This window comes from Chiloscyllium plagiosum, chromosome 16, assembly GCF_004010195.1.
Source record: "Chiloscyllium plagiosum isolate BGI_BamShark_2017 chromosome 16, ASM401019v2, whole genome shotgun sequence".
NCBI lineage: Eukaryota > Metazoa > Chordata > Chondrichthyes > Orectolobiformes > Hemiscylliidae > Chiloscyllium > Chiloscyllium plagiosum.
This window is the reverse complement of record NC_057725.1, coordinates 68,587,735-68,600,289: the sequence shown is the minus strand read 5'-3', so window position 1 is coordinate 68,600,289 and position 12,555 is coordinate 68,587,735. Positions and strand designations below refer to the sequence as shown.

Below are 12,555 nucleotides of genomic sequence, written 5' to 3'. Positions count from 1 at the left end.
CACTGGCTTAAAAGGAAGTGGGAACATAGTTCATGCTGGTGCTTTAAATGCAGCACTTGCAGAGACCGGTAAAGAGCTCCAGGTTCGCTTACTGTACAGTACAAGTCTTGAGACCCAGGGTCTCCATATACAATGTGGATGGGAATCAATCTACAGCTGTGGCTGAGGTCACAATAAACCAGGAGTCCAAGACTGAAAGGCATAAGGGGTAATACACACCAGTCTCACTGTACTCAAATCTGTCTTGGCTCTGTCTGGGTATGTACATAAGGCCAATTCAATCTGGCAACTGAAATACTGACAAACTGCACACAGACACTAACATCAAAATCTAGAGGGGTTGAATCTCCCCATGCATGAGCTTTGATCTTTCAGCTCTGGGTTTAAATCAGACACACATACATGACAAACTGAATATGCATATTTTATTAAATATTTCATGCTAAATATTTACAAGTAAAATGAAAATACATAAAATTTTTTAAAAAGAATGAGGAAAATAAAATCTGTGCCTGGAGATAGGAGAAAGTGCAGAGAGCTTCATTTTATCGCTAGGTCTGTATATAGCTGTGAGGTGCTGAAGATCTCAGTCGCGTGCAATGAGCAACAGCCTCACACTGGAGCAGACAGCACCAATAACACTAACAGCTGGTACTAACAGTCGGTCCATAGCCCTCATCTGAGCACACAGACTGAGGAATGTCTTTACTTCCTAACACAGTAACTGATTCCATTAGTATGGCAGTGCCGAGCAAAAAGGTTTGATTTTGCAGATGGCATAGTTATTGCACTGTAGTAAATGGGCAGATGCCACACACCAAAAGCATAGTTATGGTTGTAAACCCCAAATGATCTGGGAAACTGCACATTGCTTTTGGTTTTGCTATCTAACCGCCGCAAATACTATTATCATATGTCATGTGCAATCTAATTACAAGAAGTGTAGAAATCTTGGTGACAAGTAATAATTTGGCAAGTAGGATATGACAGACACACGATCGAGAGACTCAGATAATGTATGGGAAATAGGATTGGGGGGGGTCAGGTGTGTAGTGTTTGAAGACTAATATCGAGGGGATTAGACAGACAGTTTTTGGGGAACAGGATTGAAGGGGTCAGACAGTGTTTGGGGAATAGGATCGAGGGGGTCAGACACACAGTGTTTGGCAATTAGAGTCAAGATGGCCTGACAGATAGTGTTTGCGAACAAGATCAAGGAAACTAGACAATGTTTGGCAAACGAGATCGGGGGATATACGGCAAACTGATAGCTTTTGGGGGGTATTTGGAGAGAGCCAGTGGGAAATTGAGTCGGTTCGAGTCAGTTCCTCTTGGGTTTATTGCTGTTTACATTCTAGTAATATAATTGAAAAGGGAGTCATTAATCCTGATGTTATCAGGACAAAATGACAACTATTATTGATGATTTTGTTCTGGGGAAGCTTACTGACCCCTGTCGACTCCAGTACACGTCCACACTGACTTTGGATTTTTGACTTTGGCAGGGCATAGATTCGGGCAGACCCATCTAAGTGGAAGCACTGCAGCAACAGTATTTACTGCAGCATCACAGTGCTTTTAACTATTGATGTCTGACCTGTGTCAAAAAGCAATGGCAAACTCCAGATTACAATCTCATGTTAACAATGTAACAGCAATTGGCAAAGTTCACCTGTCAACATTTCCTATGCTACTTTTGAATAAAAAGTGTGATATAAGGACCAGTCTGTGCAAATCTGGAAATCAACATGGCTGAGCACTTATAACGAAGCAACAACTTGACTCATAACGTAAGCTGAGGAGTTCGCTGTCTGACAGTGAAGCACCATCAATTTATGTAGTGGCTGTTCCTAGTTGTGCAACATCTGGCTTATTGCAATTTTCTTTGGTTCAGCATTTTACTGCCGGTTACGAGTCATTTAGCAAGTCTCCGTGACCAAACTCAGTTTCCAGGAGACATGGGGTGGGGGAGGAACGACAATGGTACAGTAGTTCATTTTGCTGATCAATGGCCTGAAGAAAGCTGGCTGCAAGTTACCTTTCCCTCGGTGATACTGAAACAGCCTACTGATCCAGGATAATCCAGGGCCTCAGTTAAACAATAGCAGAGACCAGCATCATGACTCCAATCCCACAGCACAACAATAACACCTGACACACAGAGTTCCTGCAACAGAATCAGAGGTCAAAATTGCAGCAAATTAAAAGAGAATCCGTCAAGTACAAATGCAATGCGCACAATTCCCTACCTGTCAGAACTCCACTTTTTTCTTCACAATTATCGACTGCTTTGATAGCTGATGCATAGTAATCATTGCGGGCCTCAACACAAAGGTTACATCTCAGCTTATTTTAACACAGAGGACAATCCATAGCCAAGCTCGCAGCCAAGGCACAAACAACAGATTAGGTTAAATCCTACAGATTTGGAGATGCTGGTGTTGGACTAGGGTGTACAAAGTTAAAAATCTCACAACACCAGGTTATAGTTCAACAGGTTTAATTGGAAGCACACTAGCTTTCGGAGCGACGCTCCTTCATCAGTGACTATCACCTGATGAAGGAGCGTCGCTCCGAAAGCTAGTGTGCTTCCAATTAAACCTGTTGGACTATAACCTGGTGTTGAGAGATTTTTAATTTGTAAATCCGACAGAGGTTGGGAAAACCATCCCGATCAAAGCAAACCTCCATGACTAGGCCTGCATAGCAGTGACTACACTTCAAAGTAGAATACAGTACTTGTGAAGCACTTTGGGATATTCAGAGGACAAGGAGCTACATGAATGCAAATCTTAATCAAATGATTCTTCACAAATTCACAAGTAAGCAGTGGATTTGGACTCACTAAAGGTCACCTTAGCTTTTTCAAACATTCCAAATCCCTCCTTTTGTGTGTGAATCAATGTAAATTCATGGAAAAATAAAGTTATGCTTTGGGTGGGAAATGCTATGTCAAGACTAATTATGTCATGTACAGATAGGTTGCTTAAAACTCCTTCTACAGTGTAGCTATCAAACAAAACCAGCACAGCTACAGCAGGAGGTTAGATCCAGAGTAAAGCTCCCTCTATACTGTTTCCATCAAACATCCCAGGCAGATACAGTATCATTGTATGAAAAGACAATCCCACACTGGCATAACATTCATGATGACGGGTTCCTAAAGCATTGGGAAGCTAATGAAACATTTTTGAAATGTAGACACTTATGGAAAAATTTCCTCAAACAGAAGCACTAAACAGATAATTTCCCATTATAATGTTTGCTGTGACCAGGACACTTGGACAACATATTCTGAACCTAAAACAAATGCAAAGTTCTGCAGGTTCCGGCAATCTAAAGTAAATACAAAAAGTGGTGGAAATATTCAGCACATCTGCCAATATGTGTGGACAAAGACAGAGTCAACACTTCATTACAATGGCTCTAACATTGAGACCATCAACCTGAATTACTATTTCCCTCCCAACAGACACTGACTGAACTATGGAACATTTCCAGCATGTTCTATTTTTGTAACTCACCCCCAACCTTTGAAGAGTTGACCTTAGTGAATCATATACACATTGTCCCATTTTTGTACCTGATCTCTGGATCTACTAGTACCTGGAACTTGGGTGAGACTACAAAACATATAATTATGAATTAAAACATGATCAGACAGACTTTCACAGCCAAATATAAGGATGGTGGAGAGGCTGAAAATGAAACACAGAAACAGCAGATTGGTGTAGCATTAGGCCAATTGGCCCTTCAAGCCTCCGCTACCATTCAATACGATCCTGGCTGATCATGCAATCTTAGTATCCCATTCCCACCCTCTCCCCATACCCCTTGATCCCTTTAGCTGCGAGGGCTATGTCTACTTCCCTCCTGAATATATCTGATTAGATTAGATTAAAATAGATTCCCTACTGTGTGGAAACAGGCCCTTTGGCACAACAAATCCACACCGACCCTCCGAAGAACAACCCACCCAGACCCATTTCCCTCTGACTTATGCACCTAACACTATGGATAATTTAGCATGGCCAATCCACCTGACCTACACACCTTTGGATTGTGGGAGGAAACCCATGCAGACACGGGGAGAATGCGCAAACTCCACACAGACAGTCGCCAGAGGCAGGAATCGAACCTGGGTCCCTGGCACTGTGAGGCTGTAGTGCTAACCACTGAGCCACCCTGGTACCAACAGGATCCTGTGGGAGAGAATTCCATAGGTTCACAACTAAGTAAAAAAATTCTTCCTCATCTCAGTTCTGAATGGCTTACCCCTTATTCTTAGACTGTGACCCCTAGTTCTAGACTTGCCCATATTGAGAACAATCTTCCTGCATCTGGCCTGTCCAGTGCCATCAGGATTTTATATGTTTCTATGAGATCCTCCCTCATTCTTCCAAATTCGAGCAAATACAAGCCCAATTGATTCAGTCTTTCCTTGTATGTCAGTCCTGCCATCCTGGGAATCAGCCTGTGAACCTTTGCTGCACTCCTTCAATAACAAGAATGTCATTTCTCAGACTAGAAGACCAAAGTAATATTCAAGGTGTGGTCTCACCAAGGCCCTGTATAACTGCAGCAAGACATCCATACTCTGATACCCCAATCCTCTCACAATGAAGACCATTAGCTTTCCTCATTGCCTGCTGCACCTGCATGCCAACCTTCAGCGATTGTTCCACCATGACACCAGGTCTCATTGCATCTCACCTAAACTGCCACCAGCTTATTCAGATAATTTGCTTTCCTGTTTTTATGAGCAAAGTGGATAACCTCACATTTATCCACATTACATTGCATTTGCCAAGTGTTTGCCCACTCAGACAGTCTGTCCAACTCACCCTGCAGCCTCTTAGCATCCCCTTCACAGCACACTGCCACCCAGCTTAGTGTCATCTGCAAATTTGGAGATATGGCATTCAATTCCTTCATCCAAATCTTTAACATATATTGTGAACAGCTGCGGTCCCACTGAACACTGCAGCACCCCACTGGTCAAGGTCTGCCACTTTGAAATGGAACCCTTTATTCCAACTCTCTGTTTCCTGTCTGCCCAGCAGGTCTTTATCCATGCACTGCTGTTTGTTTCTGAACATGCCCCATTCTATATGGAGCTTAGCCAGAAGAACAGGAAGACCCCTTATCTGTTGCTTACTTGGACCTTCAAACAATATTCTTCATCCTTTCATGCCAGACAACTGCTGGATGGAGTTTGTCTGGAAATACACATCTCTGCGCCTACTTTGATTGTGCTCCCAGATGAATCCATTTTGACCTGCAATCTAGCAGCCAAATTTGATCTCTCAGCAGTGAATTCATTGTTTGCTAGACCTGTCCTCAGAGAAGGTGAGTCTCCAGCAACAAGCAGGCTGCTACACATCTACTGAAGTGCAATAAAGAGGCAACAGAACTACATGTGGGGCACACAGAGTCAGATTTGCAGGTGTTCAATCTCTGCCTGACATGAGAAAATAGTAGATGGCATCGGAGCTGTTCTTGGAGACTCAGTCACACTGCCTGTTCACTACAAAGCAACCAAGCTACTGCACACTGAAGTCCACAATCCCACTTAATACACCCATACTCTCATGCATCCCTAAGCAAAATCAATCTGCCTCAGCTCATTCCTCCAGTACGTGGGAGTTCAAGAGTTCAGCTTTGCCAAGAGGCCAGGATAATTGAATGCTGTCCTCTGTGTCAGCATTATGGAGTCAAAAGATTAAACTGCTTCACGACAGTCAAACGTAGACACAAGTCTACAGCCTATATTAAAACTCTTCATATCTATATTTCTCTGTGCACTACTTTCAACCTGGCAAAGTCATCCCTCAACTGCATCACTTTCAGTTCCTCAGCCTGACCTGCAGAGAATCTCCTGAGCTTCAGACAATTTGATTGCATTGTTTCTCAAACTGCCACAAGTTTGTCCAACCACAATTGACTGATAAATAAGAGTCTGCAATAACCTACAGTCATGAAGATGTCAAGTAAGAGTTTAACTATTGTAGATGCCTGTGGGTTGCTTCAAGTTACTAACTAATTAATTATATCAACAATTAGCTCAGACACTATTTGTAGAAGTACACATTCCAGGTGTGGTTCCAGCACCATTACAAAATAGCATTGTCGCTGAGGTAGTAGCTTGGCAAACACCCATGGCCACTATTAACATTATGCATGAGGATCACTAAGCTCATTTAATTTTCTAATAGAAAGGAAGAAGCAAGTTTAACATTATCCCTCTGCCCAACATTTCCAGAATCTATGCAGAATGGTTCCTTACCACACATCCTTTTCTTGAAGGAGGTCAGGTACCACAGAAACCAGAGCAATGTACAGAAATCCACCTGAAGTAAATGGTAGAATCCAAGCTACACTGTCCCCTGAAAGATTTCAGAGTTAGATGCATTAGAATTATAGAGATATGTTGTTGAGTCACTGACCATACCTTAGAATTCAATGTGTTAATGAATACATGTAGATAGATATTTTTAACCAATCTCTTCAGAGATAGTATTATACTTGAACCGAGGCCTCAGAAATAAAACACTACAAGTGCACCATAAAACTCCATAATCACAGGTAAATGACCAAAAGGAGGCAGCAGGCTGCAATCAACTTTGAGAGGCAGGTAGGTGCAGAGAGAGGAGGGACATGGGAAGTCAGAGAGGAAGGGGCAGAGGGTCAGAGATAGATGGGTAGGGAGGTCAGAGAAGGAGGGAAAGTTCAGAAAGGGAGAGGATATGGGAGTGGTCAGAGAGGAGGGTGATAAGGAGGAAAGGATGACAGGGAAGAAACAGGAGGGAGGAAGCAGAGGGGGAAGGGATGGAATGGACAGAGGGAAAGAATAGGGAGGACAGAAAGGAGTGGCTGGGTATGGGCATGCGGTGATTCAGAGAGGGAGGGGTGGATAGGGTTATAGAAGGGAGAGGATAAACATGGTGTACACATGCAATAAAGGCAACTGCACAACAAAGAGAACTTAGAGAGATTGGGAATGGAGAGAACCCTGACTAACATGAGATTGGAGGAGAGGTCCCCGAAGTTGGTGGAGGAAGGGAACAGGACACAGAGGGAGGAGGCAGGGGAAATGCAGAAGGCTCAACTGGAGGAGATATGGAACAGTGACAGAATCCAAGAAGAAATGGAGATGTGGGGCACACATGGAGAGGACCCAAAGTCAGTAGTTGGGTCAGGGAAAAGGACCCAGTGAGATGGTGTGCATGCATTGAAGAGACCTCAGAGGGAGGGGCGAGGTTAGATGGGAACCAAGATTGAGATTGAGATGGATTGGGGTGAAGGAGACAGAAGGGGAGGTGGTATGTAAAAGATCTGTTGATTGGGGAAAACAGTGAAGAAGGAGAGCATGTTTGCAAGCAGTGGGAAATGGGATCGGAGGAGGAATGTAGAGAGAGAAAAGGGAAATAAGGGTGAGGATGGTGTGAGAGAGAGAGGTAAAAAAGAAGAAAAGTACACTTCTGGTTGGGCCTATTTTAAAAACAACAAAAAGAGAACTATTCAGACTCCTTTCCCCCAACAATACTGTCAATGCCTAACTTACATTCAGAAAATTAAACAGTACCTGCTCCTTCTGGAGACTCTGCACACATGGCAAAGCATGCCCCCAACACTCCTCCAAATGCAGTTGTCAACTGCATTTTCGCTGCACTCCACCGATCAAAACCTGCCCTGAGCAGGATGGCAAAGTCTCCAACCTGTGGATTAATACAATGAAACAGTCATGTCAGGCCTACTAGTAGCCATTTTGTACAGTGGAATGAGAATTCATCTCTGGTCAAAACAATGAGGCACAAGAAAACCGCTGACAGGTAGTTCCTGTGAATGTACAGGCATACCCGTTGTAAAAACTTTTCCAGGTGAAGCAATGATTTACACGCACTTCCTTTAATGTTATTACTGTATTCATTGGAATGTCATGGCTTGCATCTTCAATCTACAGTTCAAAATGACTGACTTAGACAAGACAGCATGGAACAGCTGAAGAAGAGCTGGTACAGGGGAGAAGGACTCACATTTTTGAATCATTGGAATCTCTTTTGGGGTCAAAGTGACCTGTACATTAAGAGGTGATTGCACCTGAATTGGAAGGGGACTAATATACTGGCAGGGAGATTTGCTCAAGCTGCTCAGGATTTAAACGAGTAAGGTGAGGGGGGGGCAGAGCAACAGTGAGGAAAGAGATCAATTAGAGACTGGTAAAATTGAGAAAAGGAGGAAGTCAAGCAGTCAGGGCAGGCAGAAATAAAGCAGAGAACAAGGTTGGACTGATAAATTAAACTGCATTTATTTCAATGCAACAGGCCTAACTTGGAAGGCAGATGAACTCAGGGCATGGTTAGGAACATGGGACTGGGATATCATAGCAATTACAGAGAAGTGGCTCAGGGATTGAAAGGACTGGCAGCTTAAGGTTCCAGGATACAAATGCTACAGGAAGAATAAATGGGGGGGGGGGGGGGGGGGGGGGGGGGGGAGAGGAGGCGGTGTGGCGTTCTTGATAAGGGATAACATTACAGCTGTACTTAGGGAGCATATTCCCAGAAATACATCCAGGGATGTTATTTGGGTAGAACTGAGAAATAAGACAGGGATGATCACCTTATTGGGATTGTATTATAGATCCCCTAATAGTCAGTGGGAAGTTGAGAAACAAATTGGGAAGGAGTTTACAGTTACCCATAAGAATAATAAGATTGTTACGATAGGGGATTTTAACTTACCAAACATAAACTGGGACTGTCATAGCGTTAAGGGTTTAGATGGAGAGGAATTTGTTAGTTGTGTACAAGAAACTTTTCCGATTCAGTATGTGGATGTATCTACTATAGGAGGTGCAAAACTTGACCTACTCTTGGAAAATAAGGCAGGGCAGGTGACTGAGGTGTCTGCAGGGGAGCACTTTGGGGCCAGCAACCCTAATTCTATTAGTTTAAAAATAATTAATGGAAAAGAATAGACCGGATCTAAAAGTTGAAGTTCTAAATTGGAGGAAAGCTAATTTTGATGGTATTAGGCAAGAACTTTCAAAAGCTGACTGGGGGGCTAATGTTCACAGGTAAAGGGATAGCTGGAAAACGGGAAGCTTTCAAATGAGATAACGAGTGTCCAGAGGCAGTATATTCCTGTTCGGGTGAAAGGAAAGGTTGGTAGGTATAGGGAATGCTGGATGACTAAAGAAATCGAGGTTTTTGTTAAGTCAAAGAAGGAAATATGTGTTAGGTATAGACAGGAAAGATCGAATGAATCCTTAAAAAAGTATAAAGGCAGTAGGAATATACTTGCGAGGGCAGCTGCCAGGAGGGCAAAAAGGGACAGGATATAGCTTTAGCAAATAGGATTCAGGAGAATCCAAAGGTTTTTTATAAATATATTAAGGACAAAAGGGTAACTATGGAGAGAATAGGCCCCCTCAAAGATCAGCAAGGCAGCCTGTGTGTGGAGCCACAGCAGATTGGGGAAGATACTAAATGAGTATTTTGCATCAATGCTTACTGTAAAGGAGGATATGGAAGATATCAAATGTGGGGAAATAGATGGTGACATCTTGAAAAATGTCCATATTACAGAGGTGTTGGTGCTGAATGTCTTGAAACGCATAAAAGTGGATAAATCCCCAGGACCTGATCAGGTGTACCCTAGAGCTTTGTGGGAAGCTAGTGAAGTGATTGCTGGGCCCCTTGCTGAGATATTTGTATCATCGATACTCACAGGTGAGGTGCCAGAAGACTGAAGGTTGGCTAATGTGGTGCCACTGTTTAAGAAAGGTGAGAAGGAAAAGCTAGGGAACTATAGACTGGTGAACCTGACATCAGTGGTGGGCAAGTTGTTGGAGGGAATCCTGAGGGACAGGATGTACATGTATTCGGAAAGGCAAGGACTGATCAGGGATAGTCAGCATGGCTTTGTGTGGGGGAAATCATGTTTCACAAACATGTGGGCAGCACGGTGGCTCAGTGGTTAGCACGATTGCCTCACAGCGCCAGGGACCTGGGTTCGATTCCAGCCTCAGGCGACTGTCTGTGTGCAGTTTGCACATTCTCCCCATGTCTACATAAGTTCGCTCCGGTTTCTTCCCACAATCCAAAAGATGTGCGAGTTGGCCATTCTAAATTGCCCTTAGTGTTCAAGGATATGCAGGCATTAGTTAGGGGTAAATGTAGAGTAAAAGGATAGGGGAATGGCTCTGGGTGGGTTACTCTTTGGAGGGCTGGTGTGGTCTTGTTGGACCAAAGGGCCTGTTTCTACACTGTCATGATTCTATGATTGAATTTTTTTGAAGGAGCAATGAAGAGAACTGATGAGGGCACAGCAGTAAACATGATCTATATGGACTTCAGTCAGGCGTACGGCAAGGTTCCTCATGGGAGACTGATTAGCAAAGTTAGATCTCATGGAATACAGGGAGAAATAGCCATTTGGATACAGAATTAATTCGAAGGTAGAAGACAGAGGGTGATGATGGAGGGTTGCTTTTCAAACTGGAAACCTGTGACCAGTAGGGTGCCACAAGGATCGGTGCTGGGTCCATTGATTTTCGTCATTTATATAAATGACTTGGATGTAAACATAGGAGCTTTAGTTAGGAAGTTTACAGATGACACGAAAATTGGAGGTGTAGTGGACAGTGCCAAAGGTTACCTCAGAGTACAACAGAATCTTGATCAGCTGGGCCAATGGGCTGAGGAGTGGCAGATGGAGTTTAATTTAGGTAAATGCGACATGCTACACTTTGGAAAAGCAAATTACAGCAAGACTTATAGATTTAATGGTAAGGTCCTGAGGAGTGTTGCTGAGCAAAGAGACCTTGAAAGTCAAGTTGCAGGTGGATAGGATAGTAAAGAAGGTGTTTGGTATATTTCCTTTATTGGTCAGAGCATTGAGTATAGGAGTTGGGAGGTCATGTTGCATCTGTACAGGACATTGGTTAGGCCACTTTTGGAATATTGCGTGCAATTCTAGTCTCCCTCCTTTCAGAAGGATGTTGTGAAACTCGAAATGGTTCAGAAAAGATTCACAAGGATGTTGCCAGGGTTGGAGGATTTGAGCGGGACACTAAATAGGCTGGGACTGTTTTTGCTGGAATGTCGGAGGCTGTGAGGTGACCTCATAGAGGTTTATAAAATCATGAGGGGAGGTCAGAACTAGAGGCCATAAGTTTAGGGTGAGAGGGGTAAAATATAAAAGGGACCCAAAGGATAACGTTTTCACGCAGAGTGTGGTGTGTGTGTGTGGAATGAGTTGCCAGAGGAAGTGGTGGAGGCTGGTGCACTTATAGCATTTAAAAGGCATTTGGATGGGTATATGAATAGGAAGGATTTAGAGGGATATGGGCCAAGTGCTGGCAAATGGAACTAGATTAGATTGGGATATCTGGTTGGCACGGACAAGTTGGCCAAAGGGTCTATTTCTGTGCTGTACATCTCTATGACTCTATTAAAGTCCACAGGGATTTTTAAAAATTATTCCACCATGGAATGTGGGCTTCACTATCAAAATTCATCATTTGTTTCCCATCCTATTTGCCCCGGGAAGGCGGTGGTGAACCTCGTAATTTAATAGCTAATATCATCAATACTGTGCAGCCCAGCTCAGCACAGAGGAAAAGACAAGTCTGAAATAGTTGTCAGCCATGAAGTGCCAAGTGCATGATCCATCTCAGGTTCTTCCAGAGGTCACCAGCATCACAGATGCCAGTCTTCAGACAATTCAATTCACTCCACTTGTTGTCAAGAAAACACTGGGTATTGCAAATGCTGTGGGCATTAAAAGGCTTTTGCTCCAGAACTAACCGTGTCCCTGGCCAAGCTATTCCAAATAATTACAACATTGCCATCTACCCAGCAACATGGAAAATCGTTCAGTTTCTATACACAGTAGGACAAATTCAACCTAGCCAATTACTACTCTATCAGTCTACCCTCAATTATTAGCAAGTGGTGAAAGATAGAGTAATCAAATTGCACTGATCATGAGTAATCTGCGCACTGTCAGTTTGGGTTCTGCCAGGGCTACTCAGCTCTTAATGCCATTGGTTTAAATGCTAATGGCTATCACTTTCACTCTTCCACTCACCTCTGGAATTCAGGTTTTTGCTGACCAAGATTATAGCCAATGTTGGATCGGAGTATTTATGGCAAATCATAAAAAAAGTCAGCGTTCTTTGATTTGTCCTAGTTTTCATAGGCAGTGCCTATCTGTGGAATTGTCAGGTGGATCTGATGTTGTCAGGGCCACCTGACAACATCAGATTGTAATGTCTTTGTAATGTCTAAGAACTACTTAAAGTGCTGGACATGCAGTGAATCAAATTGGCCAAAAACTAACATCTTTGATCGTGAGGATTTCAGGGGAACCCCAATGTCAAACAATGCTTAGCATTTCTAGCTGAAAATGCTTCAGTTTTGACCTTTGCACTGATGTGCTGGCCCTCCTGATCATTGAGGATGGGAATACTTAGGAAAGGTCATTCGCCCATTCTATGGTTAATTGCTCACTACCATTCACAACACAACATATGGCAGATCTGTTTGA

The 12,555-nt window shown here is 43.3% G+C and overlaps 1 protein-coding gene across 2 annotated transcripts in view; it reads right to left on the bottom strand.

Moving 5' to 3' along the window:
- Positions 1–408: 408 nt before the first annotated feature.
- Positions 409–12,555, bottom strand: part of slc39a13 (solute carrier family 39 member 13) — a 36,426-nt gene continuing 24,279 nt past the window's right edge. For both annotated transcript variants that reach the window (XM_043706294.1, XM_043706295.1), the window contains 3 exons: positions 7,586–7,718; positions 6,287–6,386; positions 409–2,167 (listed from right to left, as the gene is read on the bottom strand). In XM_043706294.1, coding sequence (XP_043562229.1) covers positions 2,095–2,167; positions 6,287–6,386; positions 7,586–7,718 — 306 coding nt within the window. In that variant the 3' untranslated portion in view covers positions 409–2,094. The remainder of the gene's footprint in view (positions 2,168–6,286; positions 6,387–7,585; positions 7,719–12,555) is intronic.